The sequence below is a fragment of the Drosophila sulfurigaster genome, chromosome X (genome assembly GCF_023558435.1).
Source record: "Drosophila sulfurigaster albostrigata strain 15112-1811.04 chromosome X, ASM2355843v2, whole genome shotgun sequence".
In the NCBI taxonomy this organism is placed as follows: Eukaryota; Metazoa; Arthropoda; class Insecta; order Diptera; family Drosophilidae; genus Drosophila; species Drosophila sulfurigaster.
The window spans coordinates 5,133,460-5,151,671 of record NC_084885.1 but is presented as its reverse complement, the minus strand read 5'-3'; the positions used below and the strand labels follow the sequence as shown (position 1 = coordinate 5,151,671).

The 18,212-nt window shown below is 37.4% G+C and overlaps 3 protein-coding genes across 4 annotated transcripts in view; 1 reads left to right on the top strand and 2 right to left on the bottom strand.

The window, feature by feature from the left end:
- Positions 1-3,429: 3,429 nt before the first annotated feature.
- LOC133848210 (uncharacterized) lies at positions 3,430-4,253 on the bottom strand. The gene has a single exon (XM_062283692.1). It carries the CDS (start codon positions 4,175-4,177, stop codon positions 3,584-3,586), a length of 594 nt encoding a protein of 197 aa, XP_062139676.1. The 5' UTR covers positions 4,178-4,253; the 3' UTR covers positions 3,430-3,583.
- An 8,395-nt stretch (positions 4,254-12,648) lies between these two features.
- On the bottom strand, positions 12,649-13,570 carry LOC133848829 (uncharacterized). Its single transcript, XM_062284523.1, has 2 exons — positions 13,379-13,570; positions 12,649-13,316 (listed from the first exon to the last, which is right to left on the bottom strand). The coding sequence occupies exons 1-2, from the start codon at positions 13,382-13,384 to the stop codon at positions 12,714-12,716; spliced, it is 609 nt and encodes a 202-aa protein (XP_062140507.1). The 5' UTR covers positions 13,385-13,570; the 3' UTR covers positions 12,649-12,713.
- Positions 13,571-16,769: 3,199 nt separating this feature from the next.
- The window catches only part of LOC133847051 (myb-like protein AA), a 68,738-nt gene continuing 67,295 nt past the window's right edge, over positions 16,770-18,212 (top strand). Inside the window, exon 1 of one of the 2 annotated variants that reach the window (XM_062281806.1) lies at positions 16,770-16,897. The gene's annotated coding sequence lies outside the window, so the exon portion shown is untranslated. The remainder of the gene's footprint in view (positions 16,898-18,212) is intronic. The other variant, XM_062281805.1, reaches the window with a different exon arrangement.

Genomic DNA, 18,212 nt, shown 5'->3' with positions numbered 1-18,212 from the left:
GCTGTGCAGTAACTAATTTCCAAGTGGGCGCACTCTCAGCTATTTATACACAGAGTTTGGCTAGCGCATCTAAGATTCTAGTCGTCGTCGTCGTTAACTTCGTTGTTGTTGTTGCTGCTGTTGTCGGCCACAGATGCAGCTGCCAAGCTCTCTCGGCTATCGCCCCCGTCATCGTCGAGTGCCCGTCGTCATCGCCATCGCCTTCGTCGTCGTAATCAGATGTAATAGCCAAATCTGCTTAGCTGCTGCTGTTCGTTCACCACCGATCTTGGCTTCGTTTTTTTCTTATATTTTTGGCCCTCATTATGCCAACTTTCAATTTCGTACGCTTTTGTTGTCCGCCCCGTCCTTCGGCCCCGCCCCATTGTGTGACTGCTTTGCCCTGCAGGGGCCCACAAAAAGAAACCCAAAAACAAAAACCAATCCAGTTGGCAGCCACCTGACAAACAAATTCTTTTTGGCCAAAGACCACATAATGTACATCGATTTATTGGCGCGCCATTTTTGTGTAGCAGCCTCAAGTTGTTGTTGTTTGAGTTGTTGTTGTTGCTGTTGCTGTTGCTGTTGTTTCTGTTGTTTGGGGCCAAAGCAATTGACTGACGGCCAATTCTTTATGGCAGCCATTACTCAGAATGCTCTCGGGCTCATAATCATTTCATGAAATTGTCTATTGGCGTTGCGCACACGTGTCGCCAGCATTTTGTGACTACCGTGCAACAATTGCGATCGCGATCGCAATCGCTTGTTGCAATAAACTCTTCGTGGCTGGCTGCCAGACAAAGTGCATACTAATTGGGTCAACGCGCAACGCACAGATCAATCAATTGAAGAGAATTATATTAGCTCACATTTCAATTGCAAAATCTGCACGATTTGGTTTTCATTTCATTTATATGCAATTGGCAAATTTCAATATTTTTATCGCATATCTAAATATGTTTAGAAATCTTGAATATAATTTTAAAGCAATTTGTAAAAAAGAGAGTGAAATTTAAATGCACTTAGCAAATACAACATTTTTATGTTATATATTCAAAAAAGTTTAAAAATTTCAAATATTTTTTGAAAGCTCACAAAACTATTTAAAATAATTTATATTTTTTAGGATTTAATAAGTATTAGAAATTAATGTCATAGTCGAAGTTTAGTGAATTTAAAAGTTTTAGCTCAAATCTTGCATATATTTGAATTAATAAAAAAGCGTTGAACTTAAATGTAATTGGAAAATTTCTATATTTTTATCCTATACTGCAATAAGTTTAGAAATTCGCAATACAATTTTAAAGCTCAAAAATTTTATGTGTACAATATTTGATTCAAAAAACCTTTTAAACTTTTCGAGTACGTGCATTTTGCAAATTTAAATACTTTAATCTTATATCTAGCAATGTTTTGGAAGCACATAAAACAATTTAAATATAAACAAATAAACATTTTTTCATGGCTCGCTATATTCTGTAATCTTAAATAAGGATTACAAAATGATTAGCATTGCGGAAAGCTTATTAAAGTTTGATGGTATGATGATATTATGGCTCCTATATTTTGTTCTTTTTAATAAATATAATATTATCAAATTAATAGCATTGTCGAAAGTTTATTTAATTTTAAATCGCAAACTGCAAAATGCTGCACGATATTTTACCTATGAGAAAAACGTCAAATGCAATTTGTAAAATTTCAATATTTAATGACATTTTCGAAATTTGAATTCGTTTTTACGATACTACAACAAATAATAATAAATATTAAATGTATATAACTTATTGCAATGATATTAAATTGAAGTTAGATTTTATTAATAGGCTTTCAAAAATAATAAAAATTACAGTTAAATTAAGCATTTATTCCACTGTACTCGAAACTAAATGCTAAATTTGAATTAAACTGGTCGAAGCGCAAGCAGAAATATGATTTATGAAGCTTTATAATTATCATATTTGTGCACTCAAGTGCTGCTTCCAATGACTTTAATGCTTTTGAATTTATATTTGACTGAGTTTGGTAATAAGAGATAAGTTTATATTGAATAGAATAGTTTAATGAATATAAAAGAAATGTCACAAATTTGTCATGAGACTATAAATCTTTGCACTGAATTGATTGATTGATATTACATTTGAAACTAAATAGTATTCTTTCAGTTCATTCGCCACTTAGTATGCTCTTAATCAGCTTACCGAAATGATTGACTTTCGTTGTTTTTGGTTTTTTTTTTATAGGGTATTTGGGTGCGCTTAATTTGTAGTTAGAATTTAATAACTGGTTGTGGAAGTAGATGGCAAAGATCATTAGTTGATCTTGCAACAAATACCGTGCAGCCGCGCACAAAGTGAAGTTTGTTAATCTGAAGAGGGCGACTCAAAGATACCCCTTAGAAAAATACTTTATTTATTTAAAGAATAACGTATATGTTTAATTTAATTATACATTTTAAAGTAGTCTCTCACTGTCGATTGTGGTCAACTTCTTCTTGTTGATTACAGGGTATTTAAGGCGTTTGAACCTCTTGTCTTTTTTAATGGCAAAGATCATTAGTTGATCTTGCAACAAATACCGTGCAGCGCACAAAGTGAAGCTGGTAATAGTTAAAGGGTGACTCAAAGATACCCTTTTAAAAAATACTTTATTCATTTAATGAATAACATTTAACTATAATATTGATATAAGTTTCTCACTGTTGACTGTGGTCAACTTCTTCTTGTTGACTACAGGGTATTTAAGGCATTTCAACCTCTTGACTTTTTTGATAGCAAATATCGTTAGTTGATCTTGCAACAAATACCGTGCAGCCGCGCTCAAAGTAAAGCTGGCAATAGTTAAAGGGTGACTCAAAGATACCATTTTAAAAAATACTTTATTCATTTAATGAATAACATTTAACTTTGATATTGATAGAAGTTTCTCACTGTTGACTGCGGTCAACTTCTTCTTGTTGATTACAGGGTATTTGAGGCCTTTGAACCTCTTGACTTTTTTGGCTGCGACGACTTGCACTTTTCATGGGCGTCACTAAATCAATTTTGGCTGGCTTTGTGGCTATCGATTCGTTCGAACTGAATGAATGGTGATCAATCAAGTGAAGTCTGAGCGCGACAACACTCCAACAGTCAATGGAATTTTCGGTAACAAAGCGTTTAACTGTCGAGTCGCGATGTCGGATGGTAAAATGTAAGCCAAGCCAAATTGATTTGTCTTTGTCGGCCAATTTACCACAGCCAGGTGATCTTCACGCCAACTCTGGCCCATAAATGTCGCATTAAAGCCAATTGTCGATGCGGCCAATTAGCTGGAACCAATCTCCGCCTGCCTTGGGCGTTTTTGCTGTGTTGTTGGCCAATGGGTCAAAACAGGAAGCTCTGAGCACGTTGCTAAACCGGTTTAGAGTCTTAGAAGAATCAATCGTCAATTAAAAATGGAAATTTCGCTCTTTATTTATTGCGGCTTAAAACTAAAAAAAAATTATGTGAAAAAAAAAACAATTTGTACAAAATTGCAGTTTGTTGGCTTTTTTTTGGCTCCCTGTGCGAATTTGTGATATCCTCCAGCTTGGAGAAGGATTCAACTTGAATGGATGGGCAATTTACCAGCCCTTGTTCCAGCCACCGGCAGAGCCACCGCTCTGGGCACCAGACCAGCCACCGCCGGAGGAGTAACCACCCTGGTTGCCAGACCAGCCACCAGCGGAGGAACCGCCCTGAGAGCCACCGTAGTAACCACCGTTGCCGCCAGCGGAGGCGCCGCCCTGGTTGATCACCTTCACGATGATGACCTTCTCAGCGGGGCCGTTGGAGTAGCCACCGCCGTTGGAGTAGCCACCGGACTGGGCGCCAGAGTAGCCGCCAGAGTAGCCACCGCCGTTGGAGTAACCACCGGAGTTACCGCCAGAGTAACCGCCGGAGTAGCCACCGGACTGAGCGCCAGAGTATCCACCGCCACCGCCGCCGCCTCCGAGCTTGCCAGAGAGCACACCGCCGAAGCCACCGCCATTGCCGCCACCCAGACCACCGCCGAGTCCTCCGCCGAGTCCACCCAATTTGCTCTGGAGCAGCTGGCCAATGCCGCCGGCTCCACCGCCACCGCCGCCGCCGCCACCACCGAGCAGACCCTGAAGCGAAGCCTGGCTGACGGCCAGCAGGGCAGCAAGGATAACAAAGATGCAGGTGAACGGTTTCATAGTTGAAGACACGAGTTGCGAGATGCGAGTTGCGGACTGCGAGAGATGCGTGTGGTGCTCAAGACAAACGGAAGCGTTAACTAATTCTACACCATTGATGGCAACGCTCATTTATAGCAAACCAAACTCGAGTTAAGCCCCCTTCCAAAAAAACAAATATCAATCGAATACTACGACAATCGATGCAGAGTTAGAGAGCGACAGAAACAGAGAGGGGCAAACAGAGACGGAGAGGGAGGGAGGGAGTGAGTGAGTGCTACTACTACGGCTTGTATCTATTGATCATTTGACCAATTAAAAGAATTAATAACCCACATTTTTATGCGAATAAGTAAGTGGTTGATCTCCCCTCTCTCTCTCTCTCTCTCTCTCTTTCCTTATGTGTGTGTGAACATCTTTGGTGTGTTTTTTGTTTGCCGATCACCTCTGATAACTATGCAAATCTTTACGCATGCGCGACTTTGTCTTGAGCATTGTTTAGTGTCAAACACAATTTGGTTGGCAACGCGGCTCGAATGATCCACGATCGACGAGATCGTTGAGATCGTCGAGATCTGCCAGCTGCCATCTGCCATCAGCCACAAGTCAAACAAATTAACTGCGTTTAAGTAATCACACACCAAAAAAGGAGAAACAAAAAAACAAAACACGACATGTTGAAAGCTAAATTTGTGTATGACCGAAGCTTAACTGCTCTTTCTAGTTAAAGCATTAAATTAAATAAGTAATTAGTTGTTTACTTTTCCCTTCGTTGCCTAAGTTATTCAATAAATTCATTTATTTTATTGCATGAACTTCTACAGCTGCAAATATGCTTTGCTTTTAACTGATTTAGTTTAGTAAACATTTTTACATTTCTTGTATAGTTAAGACGTTTAAATAAGTTAAAATTTAGAATATTTGTTTTAATGTTCATTATAAATATTTTATTTAAATAAAATCCATAAATAAATTGTATATACAATAAAAAAAGCAAAGAGTTACCTTTTGATATTGTTTGTGATATCATCAAAAATAAACTGTAATTATAAATTTCTATGTAAATTTGTTGTGTAACACAAATAAATGCGATAGGTTGATTTTTGATTTTATTTGTTGTATCTAAATCTAAACTTAAATTAAAATAAAACTTAAATACGTAAGGTATTCTATATAATTTGAATTGAAACAACTTTAATATTTTGAGTATTTTATTTAATGAACTATGTTTTATAAATGCTTAAGTTCATAAATTCAAAAATTTCGATCTTAATAAGTAATATACAATTTCAAGACTTTCAGTCTTAGATATTCTTAACTATAATACAATTTATTATTATCCAATTCACAAAGTATTTTTTCCAAGCCAACTTTAAATAAATCAAAATTATAAAAAATTTATATTTTCACCCATTTCTAACAGAATGAAATGCCACAACTTATCAATAAACCTTGCAGGCAGTTCAACATATTCTGTTTCTCTTCTTACCCCATTAAAAGTCACTAATTTGATAAACTCGAAAATGATTTCCATTCAGCGAATACTAATACGCTTGGTTAGAGTATAAGACAATAGGAAAATTAGCAATGGATCAAGTCGAACATTGACTGCTGTGAAGTTGCCGAGTGGCGAGTTGTCTGCAATATTGTGTGTGATGATCAACTGATTAATGACCAAGTAGCTGCTCAGGTGTTCTGCTCAGCTTTGCAGACCAAGGCCCCAATGCGATAAGCGTGTGTTAAGTGTCCCCCACTGACAAATCTGAGAAGAGTTAGAGACGAACTGTAGCTTTAAATCAGACGATCAGGAAGCCTCCACAAAGTAATGCCTAAAGTCAACATGCTTCAGTTGTCTAGCATCATCGAGTTTTTCAGTATCTCAGTATCTTAGTTTCTGTATCTGTATCTGTATCTGAAGCGGTTCCCATCTTCCATCAACATCATCGCTTATAAATAGGCGCAATCGAGAAACCGGTTCGCACTCGGCTCAGTTCTAAGACTATGTCTATGTTTTGGCACACATTTGCATAGCCAATTGGCTACGCTTAAGCATGGCTACATTTATCAGTCACATATGCATATAGCAGATGGATATTTGTAGAAGAACGTTCGGTCTGCTCTCGTAGTTATATTGGTACTAAGAGAATACAAACAGAATTCGATAGCTTTTTGGCTTGCGCGTTCAAGTTCAATGCACCTTAAGGCCTACATCAGGTTTATGCTAATCTCCGTTGTACACTTTATATAGATATTGATAAAAGGTATAACAGACTAATGGAGAAGCAAGAATTAATTGCAGTTGGGTTTTGGAACTGAGAGAGAGAGTACATCAGTCTATCATTGATGAAATAAAGATATTATAGAATCAGTTTCGGAAAAGTAAGAAAGCAACGATTCAGTGTGTGCTCAACTAAGAGATAGCTGTTAAATATTTTCAATAAAAGCAAAGCAATGCAGTATTACTATTAAAATATAATGATAGTAAATAATATGTCGAATAGTATATTAATGAAGTACTAAATTGTATGCCAAAAGTTAGGTTTGGTATATTGATATAGTACTGCATTTAAAATATACCACAGGATGCAAAATATACTAGATTGCCAGCCAATGCAAGCAAGACCCGATTGCAGTAGGCGTACAGATGTATTTCTTAAATACCATCTACAATTTTTATTCTCAGGAATCATAAATATATATAGTAAATACCGTTGATTCCTAAATTCGCGACACGCTTTGATTTTCGGGGATTATATATCTATCTTTTATAGTCTATGAGAGTTAGGTCTTCATACGGACGGACAGACAGAAAGACGGACAGCTGAACATGGCTAGTTGCCTCCTTTTGCCTGTGACATACATTTCCAGGAGGCACAAACTTTTAATATCTTCATATATAATAAAAAATAAGCCATATCATTTCTAAATCAAATCTTTTCTATACTGTTTCACAGGGTATCTAAAACAACGCAAGATTTATATTATTTTCGAGCAACAATCAGTCACTTGGTCTACACTTTGTTATCTTATAATGTTATGCATATGTATATTAGTGGAGTGCCGGCCAAATTTATTGATTGACTATCTATCTATAGAGGAAATCTCAACTGGATGTTGAGATTCGTCAATTAAGGGTTGCATTGTTCTTATGCTTGTGTTTGTTTGCTTATAAGGTCACCGAAAATTCAACAATGTTGAACTTGTTCAATTATTTATAGAATGATTCTAAGTATCTGCATTTGCTTATGAAACTCGCTTTGATAATCACATTTTTTGGTCAAGACTATTTTTGTTTTTTTTTTTTGTTTCGCTTGGCATCTGCATAAATGAATATTTTAATTCAAAATTTTGCCAGCTATGCTTATAACATGACATACTGACTATACTTTAGATACTTTATATAACCGAGAAATTCATTGAAGATGCTTGGAAAATGCTGCGCATTTTTCGAAAAAATTTCTTATCTTTACGATCTTATTTAGGATATAGTATAATGTGGAGATCTTGGTCTCTTTATTTCGATCTATTCTTAACCTGTTTCTGTTTTTGGGGCCTCACGCGCCACGAACAGCAGGCGAAACACGTTCATTAGATGCGCGATAGAAAACAAAATGCTGTAGTTGTACAATTTGAGGCTGAGGCTCACAGGTCGTAACACGTTTTGTTACAATAGAATAACGTTCATTACAGGCGCCGCATACTCGTCTCGTCTCGTCTCGAATAAAATCTGTTTCCCATCGCATTGCCTTCAATTTGAAGGCTTCCATTTGAAATTATAATATTTAATTGTGAGGTAACGCAAAACAAATTACCCAACTTGCCCAAGTAACGACTAAATACAAAGAGGTGAATGCTAGCTTGCATTTTATTTCGGTACTCGCATCTTCACACATCCAAATAGCGTCTCATTTCCGAGGGCAGTTTAATGGGTCAAGCAGCAAACTGCTTAAGACTTTTGAATGAAAATATACTTATTTAATTTGAAGTGAAATTCTTTTAAGTATTTGTTGATTGAGATTGCAGAGCACATTCTTGCGTATACACAATACGTATACTTAATATAATAATATTTTACTATGAATTTGTAATAATAGAAATAAGAATGGGAAGTATTATTGTGAGCAAAACGTGAGGACTCAAGTTCATTTCGGGCTAGTTCTTTTTTTCTTGAGTTGGCCGGACTATTTATTACATCTGGGTGAAATTTCATGTCAATGTCATTATCAGTAATATATTTAGGCTTGTGTTTACCAAGAGTGCATTATTCGATTTTTAAAAAGTGCCATCCAATTTTGTTTGCGGAATGAAATTTCGGCTGCTATAACTTTGAGGATGTTTCGGAAGGTCTTTGGTAATTCTACGATTCCGCAAAAAAATGTTTATAAGGGGTACAAAGACTTCAAAGAGAGTCGGGAGTCAATAAAGTGAAGTATTTGGTGCACAGAAATCGTCGATTGAGTGTTAGACACTTCACGGATATGATCGGATTTTCAAATGGATCTGTGGAAACCATTTTCAAAGGCCATATTTGGGCCAACGGAAAGTTATATCTCATTTGGTGCTGGAAACGCTCAATTTCTGGACTCGTTCTTCGCTAAAAAGTTGACGCAAACTTCTTCTAATTTGGCTCCGTTTGACTTTTTTTTTTTCCAAGGATTGCGTTTCGAGTCGATTGAGAAGATACAACCTGAATCGAAGAAGGCGCTAATGGCTATACTGGAATGGGACGATTTAGCAAGTTTCGAGGATTTTTGAAAACGTCGGCATAAGTCATAAGTTTTATCGGGAGGTGATTACTCTAAAGGCGATGAAATTCATTTAGGAGAATAAAAAAAAAGATTTTTAATTTTACACAGAGCAGTCGAAGCCACCCTCGCAGCATGTTGTGATCATTATCATTATAGGGTTGCAGAATTGATGACACTCATAAACAATTTGTATAGCCGGGCAGCGCAGTAATAATAATACTTAATGCAGCCGTGTGGCATAAATTAAAAATTGTGCTCACATTCGTTCTTACAAGCATGCATTGTCCAACCACGAATACGAATACGAATACGAATACGAATGCGAGTATGAGTGCGAGTACTCGTATGAATACTCGCCGGTGTGTACAAACATAGTTAGTATAAAACAATCTCTGATTTGCATAAACTGCTGCCGTTTGCTGACTTTCCATAGCAATTAAAAGTCCACATAAATAACAAAACATACTTACATACATACATATGTACGTAGTAGTTGGTAGCATCATCGATGTAGATTTGTATTATATCCATAAGTAGTTAGATTAAAGTTGAATTCATGGGAATTCAAAACATATAAATTGAAATGGCAATTGAATTAAGGTTGCCGCCGCTGCACCGTGCACCATAAAACTATCTTGTTAATTACAGATTAATTCACCAGAATCAGGATTCAATTGAGAAGCAGCTTCTGGCATCAACTATTCCATGTGCTAAGTGCAATTATATCACAGCAAATGGATGCCGAGCCCATTGAATATTAATTTTTCAATTAATCGTTATTTAGATTTTCGCATTTTCATTGGCAGAATTAATAAATGAAATCAATTATTATTGTAAATTAATGTTTCAAGTGCTATGATAGTTGTAATAAATGAAAATGTTGTATGCGTAAAAATAATAAAACGAATAGTATTTCAAATAAATTCAATAATATATTAACTCTTTTTTCTCAAATACTTATTCCAATTCAGATAATTTGCTGTGATTTGATCTACAGATTTAGCTCAAGTCAAGTCACAATATTGTGATATTTGATGTATGGCGAAATAATTGGTCTTCACTCAATGCCAAATCAGGCCGAGAGTTTGCTTTGACTTAGCGTTAAACATGCTATAGGAATACGGCAAATATTTAGCTTAAGATGTCAAAACCAGTTGAACAAATTTTAAACATACATAAGCAATACAATTGAAAATCAACAGAGAGAAGAAGACAAGAAGAAGAAAAAAACGAAGAAGAAGAAAAAATCACAACCACATTTTGGTGATTCGTTTATGTAATTTTATTTGGTTTATGCACAATATGCAAAACACATAAAGACGAGTATTTCTATAGTGTAGTGTAGTAGTCATAGCCTTGCCAAGGTTCTGTCGGGGCCATCTCAAGCGAGACACGACGACGCCGAAATCGACGCCGACGAAAAGCACACGGCAAAGGCAAAGGCAACAAACAAAACACAAAGACAACAGAGACGACGGAGACAACAAAACTCAAACGCAAAATAAAGACAACAAATACAAAAGCAAATCAAACAAAAGCAAAGCGTCGCGCCGCGCCGGAAGCGACTTTGACTATCGAACGTTGAATGCAAAGATAGCAACAACAACAACAACAACAACAATAACAACAAAGTCTTCGCACACACGTGGATTGGCGTTCAATAAATCAACAAAACTGGCAAAACAAACAAAGAAAAGCAAAGCCCATTGATTGCTTTATTGTTGTTTCGCATTTATCGCTTAGTTTTGGCTTCATTCGCAATTCCTGCTCATAACCTGTCTTATCCTTTTGTACTCATACCAATTATGACACTGAGCTGACAGCTGTCGTGCTGCAGTTCAACTTTCGCCTGTAACTGATAGCCCCAACACCACGCACCAAGCACCAAGCATCGAGCACTGAACGCTGACATTGACCCTGACCATGAACTCGCAGCTGAATGCGGCGCAAACATCGCGAGAGATGCCCAGCCGAACAGGTTTTACTTAAGACTTAGGCAACGAACTTGCCGGTTAAATAACTAAAGCGCCATCTATAGTACGAGTAACTTCTTGGCGCCCTCTAGACTTCACAGCAAGTGTTTTAACTAACAACGACTTTAACTAATTAACAACTTATTATTGAAACGAATAACTGAGGCAACAAGCTTGACAGCTTAATCATAAAAGCGCCATCTACAGTTCGAGCAAAACTTCAGCGCCCTCACTAGTTCACATCACCACAGTTGTGTTACGCAACGAGCTATCGAATCAAAAGACTGAGGCAACGAACTTGCCGGTTAAACTACTACAGCGCCATCTACATGTTGTGGCGTGCTCTAGTGCTCACATTAAGTGGCGACTTCAACCGTGGAGCATTCAGTGGATTTCGAATTTCGAACATCGAAAGCAAGACGAACATCGCAGATCGACAGTGTATTCGATTCTATGTACATTTTATGCGTTGGTACATCGGAGCACTCTTTTACGTTTTGGTACATTTTTACTATGCCTGTTCTAGTATTTAAATTGTTCACACATATTACTTTAACAGTTCAGACAGACAAGCGGACAAGTTCAAGACAGACAAGCGGACATAGCGGACATAGCGCTATGTCCGCTATGTCCGCTATGTCCGCCATGTCCGCTATGTCCGTCATGTCCGCTATGTCCGCCATGTCCGCCATGTCCGCTTGTCTGTCTTGCAAAAATATCAAATTCAAATTTTCCATTTTAACTGGCAATTAATATTACGACATAGCGGACATAGCGGTCACTTTTAGTACCAAAACTGGTACATTTTTTATGCGTTGGTACATTGGCTCACTTTTTTACATTTTGGTACATTTTTAATATGTCTGTTTTAGTATTTACATTTTTCATAAAATTTTATGTTCACATATATTATTTTAACAAATAGCTCAGTTCTACCATACACAAATTTTGTATCAGTTAGAAATTGAACTACGACTAACACTGGAAAATATCGCATACAGTCGATTTGCGATGCCAATTGACAGGATAATTGAGAAAATATGTATGCGCCAATGTAAGGCCCACTACATAAACAGTTATTTATTGTGAATCACAATTTGTGAAATACAAAACATCTTTCGTGTGGTACATTTTTGTGAAATACAAAAAAATCTTTCGTGAAAAATGTTTGTTTTTGCTAAAATTGGTACATTTTTTCCAAATTTTGGAACACAAATTTTTTTTGGAATAGCAACCGTGGTGGTAGCTATTATTTTTAAGCGACGAATGTCTCTAGATCTAAGTTATCAAATGAATAGTTTTTTTTTATAAAGCAAAACAATAATACAATTTAATACAAAAAAAATACAAATTTGAAATATGCATACTTAAGTTAAGTCATTAAGGAAGATAAACATAAAATCCGTTATAAAGTTTAACGTCTGTTGCACCACTATTTTAAAGAACACTGCTGTAGTTTCTTGATTGCTGCAATTTGTAATGAAATACTTAGACAAACAAACTCGAACTTAATGCCCACTTAAAGTTTATGTTAAGTTGTTGATTTAATGAATTTAATTTTAATTAAAATATAATTTAATTTATTTATCTCAATAGTGTGGCTCCCTCTACAGTGCAATCAATACACTCAACTTTAAGCCTGCTCATAAGCGCCATCTGCCGTGGAAGTAGCCAAAGCTTAAGCAAAGCTTTAGTTGAAAGCACTAATCAACGATTTTAAACAAATCTGGCAACGCTAAAAAAGCTAAAAGACATTTGCCGCTTGGATTCAAATCATTTATTCGGTTATCAAGCTCATTTTACATTTTCGCTGTTTGCATACAAAGTATGCTACACTTAATCGTTCCACCAGCCAGCACCACCACGAGAGCCACCAGCACCGGCACCACCATGGTTCACAGTGTAATCGAACTGGGCCGGTGGACCCCAGGCATTAGCGCCAGCACCAGCTCCAGCTCCCTGCCAGCCACCAGCACTGCGTCCAGCACCAGCACCGCCTTGCCAGCCACCAGCACCGCCACCGCCATAGGCACCAGCACCTCCGCCATAGCTGCCAGAACCGCCAGCGCCAGCTCCTTGCCAGCCACCAGCACCGCCGCCGCCATAGCCGCCAGCACCTCCAGCTCCTGCGCCTTGCCAGCCGCCAGCACCGCGTCCACCGCCAGCACCTCCCTGCCAGCCACCAGCTCCTCCAGCACCGCCACCGCCATAGGCACCAGCACCGCCGCCATAGCTGCCAGAACCGCCACCGCCGCCTCCAATGTGGACCTTGGTGTTGCCATGGGCCTGAGAGACATGCGAGACGAGGCCAGCGCCAATGCGAGAGCCACCGCCGAAGCCACCGCCGAAGCTACCGCCAGGCAGGTAGCCGCCACCGCCAGCACCACCGCGTTGGCCAGCACTAGCCATGGCCAAGGTAGCGAGCAGACAGACAAAGACCTGCGGAAGAAGGATGAAAGGATTAAATTCGTGGCTTGCAAACTCTTTAATCCCTAAATTACCTTCATGTTGATGTAAAGTTCTTGATTGAAGTTTTGAGTTGGTTGTGTTTTGTTTTGTTTTGGTTGCTATCGGGGCGCAGCTCCAATTGCTTGTGATGCTTCTGGTCTGCCACGCAGCACAATTTATAGCTGAAGAATTTCAGCCACTTTTCGCTAATGATCTGTTGACTCTCAAAGTGAAGAAGCGAAGCAAAACCAAAAAACACAAAAAAACCTAAAATCCAAAACCAAAAACCAAAAACAAAATAATTTAATAACTTTAAACTAAAAAATTAATAAATGAAAAACACGAAAAACATTAACATTTATTTTGTTATTGTTTCGTTGCTTAACGCTTCATTAGATTCTGTGCGCACGCCACGACTAAAGCAGATGATCAAGCTCAAGCAGTCAGACAGACAGGCAGCCAATCGGACAGGTATTTCCGAGTGCCTTTTGCGTTGCCTTTAATTAAAATGCGAAATCAAATTAATAAATTAATTGCAAGCAATTATACGTGGCAATTTGCCTGCGGCACGCTTAGCTCTTTGTTTAAAAGCGACAACGTGTGGACGCATTGCGTCCAGTTCAACGCTGCTGTCGTCAGCGAGCGCAAAGTTCCGGCTTCGCGCACATTGCGCATACGTCGTGTGGGCCGTCGACAAACAGCTGAGCTGCCCATATTTTTTGTTTTTTTTATAGTTATACCCCGTTTTTTTCATAACAAATCGTACTAAGGATTGCTATGTGTGAAGCTGCCTTTCACACTCACCAAATGTGCAAGTTTTGTAGGCCCAAAAACTTGGGTATCTTGTAGCCAAGCCCTATCAGCTAGACCTACTTTTTACTCACTTTTTTTTTTATTTATTTTGAAAGTGAACTCATCGCAATGGCAGCAAACAGTCTGCGCCTGGTTTATGCAATTAAAACTTACGCAACGAAGTGCTTAAATTTGTAACACCATCATCACATCAAGAGCGAATGCAGCGAAGGTTGCTAAGCATATCCCTAGTCTGAGATGTGCTTCAAGCACAGCCAGGTGCCAGGTGCAACGGCCAAGCTGCCACTCCTTCAACAACTGGGCAAACAAAGAATGTGCAATTCGAAAGTAATAAACTAAATGCTGCCCTAAAGCTATGTTAGGTTTGTTGTTTCCAGTTTTGAGTATAGATGACTCTTTATTTTCTTAAATGGTAAACGAATTCAATGCAAATATTTTAAACATAGTGAATGAGATTATACAAGTAATTATTATGGATAATTTATTACCATTAAATTATTATTTTATCCAAATAACGAATACAATACCCTATTGGAATAAGATGAACTAAGACGACTAAGGCCTTCAAGCTGTAATTTATATTTTACTATATAAAATAGATATGAAGAACATTTTGCCTAAATTCAAAATAAATTATGATCTCACTTTTAAGCCAAACTTAACAGATTGCTTAATAAGCTAACCATAAACCAATTAGCTGATTTATTAATTAATCAATAATACAAGCTGCAAAGAAACCTAAAAATAGGTTTTTTCTTAATAGCAAACTACAAATTTGTTAAAAGTATATACATAATAAAAAATGATATAATAAATAATGAAGAATTAAATAAGTGACAAAATAAATATATTAAAAATTAAATAAATATATATAAATGAAGAAAATAAGTTTACTTAATAAATCTTTTCTTTATTTTTATAAATCTACTCAGAAAGAAAAAACATGCTAAAATCAAGAATAAAATATTGAATCATGATAATACATATGATGTAAAAATTGAAGCAGATGGTTAATTCTTGATTCAAGATCAAAATGCCACAAAAACTCTACGTTCCCCATTCTTAAAAATTCTAGATTATAATCTTGTGTGTCAAAGGATGAAAAATTTCCAAATTCAAAGTTAAACCAAGAAGCTAAATCTTAAATAAAGATCGAGACCGACTGGAGTTTAAATCCAAGACACAGCGACAACACACGGTAAATTGATTTACGGAATCTTTACTTACTGATCTAACAGCAACAACACCAAAGATTAAGGAAGGGAAGAATCATGAACAAAATACTTTAGAATCGAAAAGCTCTTCAATTAAGATTTGCAATATTCTTTCAATATTGAATCAAGATATTAATCTTTAAATAAGATGTTTTTATTCTTAAAAGACAAATTTAGTATAAAAATCTTGATTCTTGAGAATCGACTTTTCATTCTAAATATTATATTTTTGTGTATAAATAAATTGAGAAGAAATGCTATACATAAAGGCAATCTGTTATGCCAATAAAAATGATGAAAAATAGTTGACAAACATAAAATACATAAATAAAATAAGTTTACTGAATGAAAAAACTACAAATCAATGGGGTGAATTGCTAAGCTTATACGCAGACAATCCGTTAGCAAAAGACTTATGGTGTGCAAATGGAAATAAGTGCAATTTGTAATACTGCACAAATTAGCTAAGAGTTTGTCACCATTAAAGTTTGGCTAATGATTGTAAATTGCGACGAGTAAATGCATTGATATATGAGCAGAAAGTTGCCGAAAGCAGATCAACTAAATTAAAACTGTGTTTCTTATCAGCCAGGCAAATATCACAATCATATCTCTCTAATGGAACAAGTGCCGAGACTAATGAAACCGAAATGCAAACAGTAGCAGACAGATCTAGCATCGATCTAAATTGTAATGGGGTGCGAGTCGTGAGCAGACTTCGACTTCAACTTCGTCGCTCGTCGCTCGTCTCTCGACTTTCATACACAGCAGAGCTGGAGAAAGAAAGAGAGTGAAAGACTCTCTCTCAATCTTTTGGTTGCACCTCAACCATGCAAAGCCGGCTTTAAGCTCTTTCTCTCCAGCTGACAATTTCTCTCTCTCTCTCTGTTTAAGCTGCGCTTGTCGCCGATGTCGGTGGCAGCTTCAGAGCTGCTGCTGCAGATTTGGCCAAATCATTCCGTTGGGAAGTTGTAACTGGGAAACGTGTTTGACGGATCGCCAACCGTTCACCGGCTTCGCGTTATCGTCGCTACTCGTCCGCCTCGTGCTATCGCCCAAACTTTAATCTTCAATCTCTAAAATCCATCTTCAACTTCATTACAAGCGCGCGCATTTTACACATTTGCATGTTGTGCGCGTTAACAAGTTAACGCCGTTTATCCACAACCAACAACCGACAACCGAACGAATCCTTGAACCCAAAACCGTGTCTGTGCGTGTTTACCATTTTATTGGATTTTTGTTTTTTTTTCTTTATTTCTCTGATGCTGCAACATCATTTTTCATCTTTCGAATATTTTGCGAAAAATCTGTAAAAATTGTTGTGTTTTGTTTTTTGTGTGTGCGCTCACTCAAAATAGTTGTTGAGCAACCAAAAAAAAAAAAATAAAAAATATTAAAGAAATACGAAAAAACGAAAAACGACGACAAGGCAACGACCATTAAAGGCAGTAATTAATTTATTATTCGCAAACATTTGACGCAGCTCAAATTAAACGTCGAAAAGTTTAGTTAATCACAGCATAAATAGTTATTGTTCAAGTGGTGAGTGCTAAAAATAATTCTATACTAAGTTTAATTGTCCCCAAATGATTCAATTTAGCCTGGCAAATGATTAAGTGATTAGCCCAGATCTCTGTGGATCTGACATTAATATGTATTATGATAATAAATTAAGCTCGAAAATTGTGAGAGCGTCTAGCTAGCGTCGTGTTCATGGTCTATTAATTGTGCATTTTCTTTTTATTATAACTTATATTGGGCTCAGTGCAGCATATATATATATATACATATATATATCGTAGATATATATCGGGCAAGTCAACAGCAGCAATTACAAACTGAAAACGAAAATCGTAAATTGAATTCAGTGTTTGCTGCAAATTCTTGGCAATAATTTCACACATTCAACGCGTTCATGTTGTCAGTTACAGTTGCCAGTTGCCAGTTGTTAGTCGCTTGTCTTGTCTTGTTATTGTTTGTTGAATGTGGTTTTATTTTGCGCGTTTTACCGCATGCAGAACAAAAGACTTAGGCAACGAACTTGAACTAGCATGCAGCTCGCTTGGTACGTTGCGCTTGCGGTTTTTTGGCCAAACATTACACACATTACATTGCGTGGCTTTCTCTCCCTGACAAAACCAATTCTAAGTGCCATCGCTAATAAGCCAAACAGCAGCAGCCACCAACAGCAACAACAACAGCAACAATGTTGTTGCAGGGCTCAAGATGAAGTTGACTGAAGTTTGCTCACTTGGAAAAGAGTTGACTGCGTCGCCTGCGAAACTAACTGAAATGGTATTAATTGCCACACACACACACACACACACACACACGCACACACAATACTTGACTTTCATTGTCTTTGGCGTTTGCGGTTTGCCGTTTGTTGTTGTTGTTGTTATTGTTGTGAGCTTATTATGCCGTATGCTTTATGTCTAATGCTTGAATGCTTTTGTCTTTGCTGCCACTGTCGACGATGTCTTTGTTTTTGTCTCTTTTGGCTCGCAGCTTTACATACGCGTCGAGTTAATCACACTTTTAACTCCATTTCACATAATACTAATTTCATAATTTGCACTTCCATCGCCATCGCCATCGCCAACGCCACCCAACGCATTTTCAAACAGCTTACTCGCTCGCCTGCTCGCTCGCATTTTCACTTTTTGCTCCACAATGTCGACGACAATGATTAAAATAAATCTCCGCCGTATCAAGCGCACATTTAATTTAGCCAAAGCAAAGTGCCCCCAAGTGCATGTTATTTGATACAACTTCATATAGACTTTTGCTCGTCTAAAATATATTTCAGCGCTTTTCCCAAAGCAGTTTCTATACCCGCTTTTCATAGGGTAGAAGG